Source organism: Falco biarmicus, chromosome 6 (genome assembly GCF_023638135.1).
Source record: "Falco biarmicus isolate bFalBia1 chromosome 6, bFalBia1.pri, whole genome shotgun sequence".
NCBI classification, from domain to species: Eukaryota; Metazoa; Chordata; class Aves; order Falconiformes; family Falconidae; genus Falco; species Falco biarmicus.
The window spans coordinates 61,739,866-61,750,578 of record NC_079293.1 but is presented as its reverse complement, the minus strand read 5'-3'; the positions used below and the strand labels follow the sequence as shown (position 1 = coordinate 61,750,578).

General features: G+C 36.3%; 1 protein-coding gene across 1 annotated transcript; it reads left to right on the top strand.

The window, feature by feature from the left end:
* Positions 1 to 266: 266 nt before the first annotated feature.
* LOC130151511 (nephrocan-like) lies at positions 267 to 10,541 on the top strand. The gene is made up of 3 exons (XM_056343866.1): positions 267 to 452; positions 5,541 to 6,442; positions 9,680 to 10,541. Exons 1-3 carry the CDS (start codon positions 267 to 269, stop codon positions 10,125 to 10,127), a joined length of 1,536 nt encoding a protein of 511 aa, XP_056199841.1. The 3' UTR covers positions 10,128 to 10,541.
* Positions 10,542 to 10,713: the final 172 nt, after the last annotated feature.

Below are 10,713 nucleotides of genomic sequence, written 5' to 3'. Positions count from 1 at the left end.
TTAGATGTCAGGTAATAAATAACACTAATTTCACATACCTACAAATGTAAAGGCACCTTATCACTGTTTAATTTTCTCACTCTTTGTAATGCCTGCCAACATTTTAACCCAGGCAAATTACGGTATTGTTTTTACTGTTTTTTCTCTGGGATAAAACACACACTCATAATATCCTTTTATCAGATTTCATGGTATAAAAGGACTTTGGTGCTTAATTCAAGCTGTACGTTGTTGCCAAAACAATTTCAGAGCTCCTGTTTTGGAAGATGTATTTATCTTACCTTTTAGTCTTCTTTTCTTTCCACAGTGGTCTAAGTACCACTTGCCCAAGAAGATGCAGCTGTGACCCTGCCCAGTCAGTGCAATGTTACAGAGCTACAGAAATCCCCAGAGAGATTCCTTTTACCACCAGGAGACTCTACATCAGTCACAGCAAAATTAAACGACTCCAGGTAGGAAAATATCCAGTAAAAATACTTTCTGTAGTGTGCTCTAGCTGAAAGCTGGGCTTCCCAGATGGTGGTGGCTTTCAGGTGAAGGGAGAATCTTATTCCACATTCTAAGAACTGTTGAAATGCTGCCAGATCTGCTTTTACTTTTACTTACTTTTTAATATGTAAATATATTTCTATAGTGTTTTCATTATCCTGCAGTCTCTGAACACTAGTCCACACTGCCACAATGATATTTTGTATGCAACTCAAAAAATAGTAATTTACAACTAGGAGCCTTGTTGATTTGTTTTTTATGTGGTCAAATAATCACTGACTTCCAAGTAATTTTTTAACTTGTTAAAAGCTTTTTGCTACAATATAATACTTGTAAATGGAAAGGTTTTATGTAGCTAGAATCATTTCCCTAATGAATGAAATTGCAGTTCTTTTCCCCCTCTGGAATTGCAAGTGTCAGTTACAACTGCTATTAGAAATGCCAGAGGAAATAAGCCAGAATCTAAGGCAGAGTGTGAAATGTCTCTAAAAGCAATGCTTGGCCTATCTAATAACCCATGTAAATGATAGCAGCTTCTAACTGAAGCTGCCAGCTATTTGTGTTTTTAAAAAAGTTTATTCTGGGTTTCTTGAGACATCACTGGATCCCATTATTAAAAGCATGATCAGTTTATGCTCATTTTTCACTGCACTGTTGAATGGTGCTTCTGTTTCCTACCCTGAAATATGTGTATTTAATAAATTCAACTGCTATAGATAGACAGAAGGGAAATACAACCACTTGTATTGTACATGCTTGCTGTATATCAGTTTACTACAAATAATAAGAAATGCTTGATTCAAAAGAGATACATTTTCTCTTAAGTATGCTTGTCCTTTTGCAAAGAATATAACTTGAACTGCTCTGAAATGCATCTTTGATTTTGCTCTCAGAGTTGAATGAAATAGGCTAGAAGGCAGCTTAGAGCTGGGATCTACCATCTAGGATACCTGTGACCTACTGAAAAATAGTAATTTTACAATTCAACTCTGAAGAGTTTAACTCTCTTTTAGCTGCTACTAATATCTCTGGGTTTTTTGGTTTAGCTCCCATACCTACAAGAGTCAAAGTTCACTGGTGTGATTTAGTTGTATTGATGTACTCTAGTTAAACAAAAGATCTGTCAGATGAATTCTTTATTAGGAAATACATTTTCTGTTAAAAATTAATTCTTTATTAGGAAATACATTTTCTGTTAAAAACAAAAACAAAAACCCCAAACACAACAAAAAAACCCACCACAATTATTTTCTTTCCAAGATAAGGAAGATGAACTATTTTTCCTTTCTTAGCGCTAGTTGCCCATACTTGTCAACAACTCTTCAGTTACTAACTAATAAAGAGGCCTTAGGTTCTGACTAGAGCAAAAGACAGGTATTATAAAGCATTTAAATGTTGGATATAAGTGAATGGAGTAGTAGAATAAATGTTTTATGACTTTCAGAACAAATGGTGTGTGAAACCATCTAAGGAGAGAGTTTTTTACTTTATACATTAATTCAGCTGAGCCATCAGTATGCCTTACTTCTACTACTGACTTTGCACTGAAAGGAAGTACTTTTATGCTATCTACCTGTAGTTATGTAGATTGTTTCCTTAACATTAGATTGTTGAATATATTTTTCACTTTTCTTTCCATGCAACAAGATATGCTTCTGAGGTCTTGACATCATAAATACATATGCTTAATTTTACACAGCTGAGCAATTCCATTGGTACATATCATAGCGCTTGTAGAAAAATGTTTTGATTTCTGCTGATAAAGTATGTCTGGAAGCGCTAAAAGAACTCTAGGGGATTTCGTTTTTTGGTTTTTGGTTTTTAAATTCCTTCATTTAGCTAATCTTAGAGAAAATAACGTATTTTCAAAAAGAAGTTGAATGGAAGCCTAGCCTTCCCACAGCTGACCTCCAAGAGACTTTTATACATAAGCATTCACATATACTATCATTTGGCAATCAGCTGCTTCAGAATAAGAAACAAATATTGCTTCAAACTGAACACCAATTACTTTTGGATATTATTGTGCATTAGTTATTACTAAAATTGTAAGGAAATTAAAAAGAAAATATATGTTTGTATGCTAGGTACAATATGTTTTGAGGAAAACCAAGAAAAAAGTACATCTCTTTTATGTAGATCAACTTTTTATTTGACAGGGTTGATCATCAATGAAAACACTAGCTGGGATTTTTGCTTTTGGTATTTTTACAAACTGGAGACTTCCTAATAAAAAACTAGATTCATTTTAGCATATTTTTTCAATAATTTCTGCCTCTTTCATTGGAAGATCAACTACAACCTGTTTACTCTCACTTTAAGATTTGGTTTATTTTAACTATATTAATACATGGGATTTTATCTGCTAAAATAAAATTGTTTATCTGGCCCCCACAATCAGGTTTAAACAGACTGGTTTAAACAGACTGGTTTAAGAAACTGCTTATAACAAAACCCAAAACAAAAATTCTAAAAGAAAAAAAAGCCATAACAAAAGAAAATATTATTAAAATATCAGTATCTTAGATCAATTTTCAGAAGATCTACTTTTTAAAAACTGTATTAGTATCACTTTACAGTCAGTTCAGTTAGAGAATAAAACGTCGCTTCATAGCAAAAAGAGAGCTGATAGGCTTTCAAATCTGTCTTGATCCACATTAAAAAGACTGGGTGGTTTGTAACAGCATGGATAAATGTTTAAGTCTCAAAACAGCATAGTGACAAAGCCTAGAAAAGCATACGAAATAGGTGGAAAATAGAGGCCTAACCATTACAGAATGAATGTCTGTACATTGACCTTCATGTAGCTCTCTGTCACTTAATAAAATGAAAACTAAGTCTCTTAGAGACATACAGCAATCAACTGAGGAAAAGCAGGAAATAGTGCTCTTGAACTTAGAAGAGAAAATGTGTTGAACTTATGAAGGTTCTCAGGAACATCTGAGCTGAGACAAAAGCAAATGTTTTAGAACAGTGTTGAGGTGAAGGAGAAGGTAGGTTTGTTCGCCTTTAGCAGAGCTGGACTTGATGATCTTTATGGATGCCTCCCAGCTTGAGATATTTTAAGATTCCAAGTTTCACATTTGTCTCAATTTCATTAAGACTGTTTTGTCATTTACATACGACTATGCTTTTCTGCTGTTGAGCAATGCAGTTCATTCTTTTGGGACTTCTCACAATAAAGATTTGCAAGATTAGACTCCTAATCATGACCAAAACTGGACATGCAATTCTTTAATTTTTACATAGCAATAGAGGTATATGTTACAAAATTGCATTTATAGAAAAAAAATAGAAAATGGACAACTTTGTTATTTACTGTTGAGAATGTAAGCTTTTTTATGGAAGTACATTCCCTCATTGAACTTAAGTGTAATTGTGGGAGAAACCTGCATCAGTAGAGGTTCCACACCTATACTTTCTCACTAACTGCATCAAATCTTGCAATGCTTGGAAATTACTTTACAAGACAGAATAAATGTAATCAGAAGGTAGTAACAACTAAGGATACCAAAGCAAAATGAAATCTGACGACTCTTTCACAGCTGTGTGAGCTGTAATTGTAACAGAAGTTAAAATGCAGAGTTTGTAGCTAAGGTACAGAGATACAACCTAAAACTATGCAAGAGTTGGATAAATGAAGCTGGAAGGAATCTTTTGACAATCACCTTTATAAGCTGATTTCACCTACACAAGTATGACAGCCAAATGTATTCAATCAGGATCACAGAACAAAATTACTACCCAGTATCTGTGCTGCAAAAGAACTTGTACCACCTTTTGTGTAGACTCCTGACTGATGAGGGGTTATGCTGTAGAACATGCTTTATAGCTACTCTCAATGAGAGTAAAATGTGCTGGTAGCTACTAAGCCCTGGGGGAAACAGCATGAAGAGTACAGGGTTAATTTAACATCTCTTACTGAGATGGTACCCCTGAGACCACCCTGTAGTGAGATATTTATTGGACGTAGGAAGGGAAAATGGATGAGGACACTCCTTCCAATTTCTCCCATGCAGAACACCTGATCATCTTGCTCTAAGCTTTCTCAGATTCCCTTATAGATGAATTTTCAAAAATCAAGCACCTAGGTCAATGGGCAGCATCTCCAATAATTTCAGAAAACTACTGTTTAAGCAATTGGTGTGCTCAGAGAACTCCTGGGTTCACCCTCATTGCATGCTTCCAAATATCTCAGCGTGGAGGAATCTGCCAGATTCAATTAAGTTTGCTTCTTAACTTTGGACACAAGATGGCAAGCTTTGTAAACAAGCAGGTTCCAACAGAGCAGAAAAATAATTAAGCAATTAGTATGCCTCTGTATGTTATAGTCACAGTCAACATCCAAGTTCCATTTACCACTGCAAAACATGTTTTATTACCAACTAACAAAACCTAAGTTCCTGTAAAGCAATCTGTTCCACAGAAGTGATTTTCAGACCAAGCTGATCTGACACTATTGGTTTGGTCATCTTAATATGTGAGGTTTTTACTTTACAGAAAAGGAGAGATAGTGGGCGGAGAGAAGAAATACAAGCATTGGATTTTAGTTTCCTGCCAAAACTTTATAGTAGGGAGAGGTGATGATATCCGTGTGTACTTCCTCTGGGGAATATACGCTACAGTGACAATACTGCTGATATATGGAAATGACTGTATGGTGAACTCAAAACTGCTCCAGAAAGCTCCATTGAGTGCAGTGAACGTTAACAACCATATACTCTCTGCAAAGATTTCTGCCACTGGTGATATTAGCTCTCCATTTTATATAGGCTATCCACCAGGCAGAAATAAAAGGAATATTCCTTCTTCAAACATGTGTTTGCTCAAAACCAGACACAGTATGGACTTAAACAACAAAATTCTAGAAAAGTGAATACTGGCAACTCACAGGTACCTATAGTAACACCTCTATTGTTACCATTTCCCTTAGTTTCTAATTCTAAACATACAGTTTTTCAATACGTACTAGCATCCAGGAGTAGTAACCAGTGAGGAGATCCATAAATAGATGGTGTACTATCATATGATTTTTTTTTTTTCTCTTTAAGATTACTGACTTCAGGAGAATGTCAGCCCTCGAAGAACTGGTCCTGTCATGCAGTGGCACAGAATCAATAGAAAACAACACTTTCAAAACTCTGAGCATGTTGAAGTCCCTGGAACTCTACAAAAACCAGCTAAAGCAAATACCCACCTTCCTCCCATCTGGCCTTGAAATTTTAAAACTCGCTGATAACTCCATCAACACTCTGCATGCATCTGATTTTGAAGGTTTAATGAAACTAAGGGTGCTTGATATTCGGAACAACTTGATTGTGACTCTGCCTCCGAGTGCATTTTCCTCCCTTTGCAATTTACAAAGTCTGATTCTTGATGGTAACAACATGGAATCTGTGTCTGCACAATTTAAGCTTCCTAGGCTGAAGTATCTGAGCATGGCTGATAATAAACTGAACTCGTTTCCAACCAACTTCTTTGCATCTTTCCAAAATCTACAGTTTCTCAGTTTAAGGGGCAACTTTCTGACAAAAGTGCCTCTTGACCTACCTAAATCCCTGCTGTCACTAAAATTAGAGAAAAACCAACTTAAAACAATAAGACTTCGAGACATGAAACACCTAGAAAATCTGTCTGAGTTCTTCCTGTCAGAAAATCAGCTAATATCAATAGATGGTGCTCAGCTTCTTCCTAATTTAACAACACTGGAGCTCTCCAAGAACCAGCTCCATGCTATGCCACTCAGGCTGCCCAGCAGACTGCAGAAACTTGACTGCAGCAATAACCTGATTCAAAAGGTGACAGCGCAGGACTTCCAAGGACTACAAGACCTCAAGCACTTGTTTCTTGACAACAATGCTGTTAGAATGTTTGAGGCAGGAGCTCTTCAGCAGTGTGCGCAGCTTTCAAATCTGGCGCTGGAACAGAACCTCCTCATTTCTATTCCGCTGAGGCAAGTAAATCTGAAGAAGCTGGTTCTCAGGTGTCACCTCCCCTTCCTTACATTATGAGAATGAGGGCCAAACTGGGAAAAAACCCCACCTGTATTATGACCCAGTCATGGTAGAAGTCTATCCATACCATAAACCCATTGCCATAACTGATGCTAATTAGCACTCTTGTTAGCAGTCTCAGCATAGAAGTAGAGTTGTTTTCATTACATCTGTGGCTCCCAGTGATTCTACTCATTTCACATCTCTCCTTGCCAGTGAGACTTTGTTTAATTAGCACACGCATAAGAGGAACCTGCTAGGAGAATATAACAGAATTATTACAGAGAAGTTATACTGCTGCTTAGATTTATCTTCCCCCATAACACAAAATTAATAGAGCATTCAATAAAAAGGAAAGACAGCTATTTTAAAGCTGATGTTTCTACCAACCCACACTGAGTTTATTATTGTTAAAATATTAGGATTTCAGGAAATGAGTCTGGTCAAAAATAATATGCTTTTTTCAGTGGATATTAGTATTCCCAACTTCATTAAATTCACACATTACAAAGTATTTGGAATGCATATGAGCTCTCCAGCTTCAGGCTATAAGCAAAATTCCAGTCAAAGGAGCACAGAAGAAACATCCCATGGGCACACTAATGCCCTGCATACAGGTTCTCTTGCATTTATCTGAGTGTTGGTCCTGGCCATTATCAGAGATGGCATATTAAGCCAAATGAAGGCTGGTCTGATATAAAGTGGCAATTTTTTTATTTCAAAAAGCTGTGCAATAAGACGGCATAAAAATAGCAAAGTAATTCCATTAACATCAACTTCTTTAACACAACCGCACTATTAAATTTTATTTTTATGGCTTGTGGACAGGTTTAACTAGCCCAAATAAATAATGCAGTAAAATTTCAATTCATTTACCATCAGGTCCTTTAGCATTTGAATCTATTTGGCAGCAGCTTTATAATCAGAAAGTGATTTAGTGGTGTATAAATATTTGATTTAAGTCTAGCTTGACAGGAATGTTTAATGCTTTCTAGTTACTTTAGTATTGTCTAATCCATCTTATTTTACAACCTTCGCAGTCAAGAGAATTAACAGGAAGGTGCTCTCTATTAGCCTTTAAACAGTACAGCTTTTAAAGGAGATATTGGGGACTTTTATTTTCAACTCAACAATGAATACAGATTTCAAGGGGAGGCTCTAAACATAAAAGAGGGGGAAAATGACAAGGTGTAAAATTTATGTACCTAATTGTCTGATGATCACCAGGTACAGATGGATATACAGAAATAGAAGTGTTATTTCTGACAGTTATCCGAGAACTTGGCCACCAGTGTCAAAGGTTAAAAAATATAGTTAACATGCCACAGTTATTTGGCAGGAATGAGGAGAAAGAAAGCCTCTTTTGGTTTTGGGTTTGTTTGGGGCTTTTTTCTGAGAATAATCCACAAATCCAAGTATTTTCAGGACTTGTAAATAAGAGCCTATATACTCCATAAAATCTTGCAGGGAAGAGTCTGATGATACTCCCTGGAGTGGCAGCAGCACAGTATGGCTGCCATGGTCAGCTCCCATGTGAGCACGGCTTCTCTGCCAGCAGGATCACTTACCACATACTCCAGTGCCATTATTTTCTCAAGATTAACACAGCCTGAAGTAAAAAAATACAGCCATAAAGCCTGAGACTAACATTAGTACAGTACGACTCTTCACAGGTTTAAGGACTTGCTTTTACAAGCCTTTAGACTGTAATCACTCTGGATAAACATCTCAGGTGATACCCTACTGCCTTTGACATTGGTGGCACTAGGGCTTTACCCCAGAGCACCCTTCTGACATTACAGTGTCATATTGGGCAAGTATAATCATCGCCCATGGTTAGGTTTCAAAACAGACTTATTGCAATCACAAGCATTTGATAAGATCAGATTTTGTGACGTGACTCTCCATATCAATGTGAATTTTTTATCTCCCCCAGGAAATACAGCACAATACAGAAGTGCCCTACTCTTGAAATAGTCCCACTAAGTTGTAAGATTTACATAAATATGGCAACCACCTTTCAGCCTAGTAAGTCAAACTCAGTTTCATGAAAAAAGCTGGTGAGGGTCACAATGTACCGTTTTTGTAATTTTCAGAGGCATCATATATGATTACATTGAGATAAACTATCACATCAGTCTTTACCAGTTGTGGCATACTGCTGTTTTTTTAAAAATAGCTCTTGATAGTATTATTTATAGTTTCCCTGAGAGTTTCAGTAAAAAAGTTTCCTTTAAATCTCTTACCATAACTCTTTAATTTCATCACCTTGCATACTACTATAGTAAAATGATTTTTAAGGTACTTTCAAATTAATTTTATTAAAAATATTCCATGGCAATTAACTGGCTTTTCTGTTAAGCACTTGTCACTAACTATCACAGGAGGAAATTAGAAGATCATAAATGAGCAAGACTTTTGAAATAACTGTCTTATCATACAGATTTGTAAGATGAATGAAAATAAGAATGATACTGACCAGTCTAATATCATATCCAGAAGTTATCAGCTTTTTTTTTCTTTTAAATGTAACCAGTTCTAATTCTCTATAGTACTATTTAAAAAGATGATCAAAAAGCACTTCTATTTTCCCTGCTGCTTATTCTTAAACAGGGTATGACCAGACAGACTACTTCTGTGATGATTAATGTTTGAATCTGATGGGAGCAGGAAAACAAAACGGAAGAAAAATTCTAGTTTTTTATGAACTGAAAAACCTTTTTAAACAAATCACATATAGAAGTACTTGAAGGAGCAGTGTTTCCATGCTTTTCTAAACTTTTGATCTTTCATGGTGCTGTAATTTGGTCATTGGCATACTTATGGCACTGGAGAGTACAAAATGCATTTTTAAGCTTGACACTCAATTGAACATATAACTTTCTTCATAGTACAATACAGTAGGACTGCTGTTTAGTTCAGTCGCACAAACACAGTCAGTACGTGTCAGAACTGTAATTATTTGGGAAAACAGTTTTAAGGGTGCATAGACAGTATTCCTATAATTTAAAAAAAAAAATACATGGACACTTCAGAACCACATCTTTTTTGCAGAAGATTGCATTTTTTTGTAAGTGCTAGTTTTATTTTAATATGTCAGAAGTGCCTGGGCAAATACTTGCCATCAAATACCACTTACACAAACTGAATCAAGATGATGAACATAACACCTTGTGTGTATTTTTATTTTTATTCAGACTTCCAGATACCCTTGCTAGATTGGATCTAAAGGGAAATGACATAGAGGATGTTGGAGAACAAGAGCTGAAGGACTTGAAACAGCTTCAAGTTTTAAATTTACGGAATAACAAGATATCTGCCTTGGATCGCAAAGTCTTAGAGTATTTACCTCGTCTTCGTCATCTGTATTTAGATGGAAACCCTTGGAACTGCACCTGTGACCTTCTCAGAACGAGAAGAGCACTGGTGGCCAAAGGAACGGATGTCAGGGGAGGGCAGTGCGCAGCACCAGCAGAAAGCCGAGGAGAAAGTTGGATGTCTTCCAAAAAGATTCTGCAGCAATGTGAAGAGAATTTGTCTTCCATGGAACAAGGCAAAGAGGACAGAAAGAAAATGAAACCCAATGAGGCCTCCAGTGTTGCAGTAAACACAGATGATGATTACTATGATTATGAACTAGATTAACCCCATGGTTAATCTGTGGGGAACCTTAACATTGCTGCCCACTATCACCAGCATCTCTACTGACAACCAGCCTGCTGGTCTGGTATTAGCTTTTCCTTGTTAATTTGTACTATACGAGGTAATAGCTGGTAACAGAAGGGCTATAGTAAGGATACCATTGTAAACTGAAAACCGTAAAAAAAATAGTTTTTTAAAAATGCCATTAGCATTATGTAGTTTGAGGGATGTGAGAATACAAATACTACCTCTTAGAAAAGCAGTCTGTAACTCTGTATGGACCTTTTTATAGTAGAACATTCTTATAATCGCATTAAAAAACCCCATAAATAAAATCTTGCAATACTGCAAGACACTATTACTAGGAGTCTGGCATTCAACACATTTAAACTTACAGTTCTGGAGTTTGAGATGGAGAGTTACACTGATGTGGGCAATTTCTCAGGATTGCTCGGAAATTCTTGCTTTTGAGAACTGAATTTCAGTTTTCCTGAAATATTTGCCTAGACATTTGCTCCAGGCAAAACACAGAAGACTCATCTTCGTCACAGCAAATGCAACAAACAGAAGAATCAGTGTCATGGTTAAT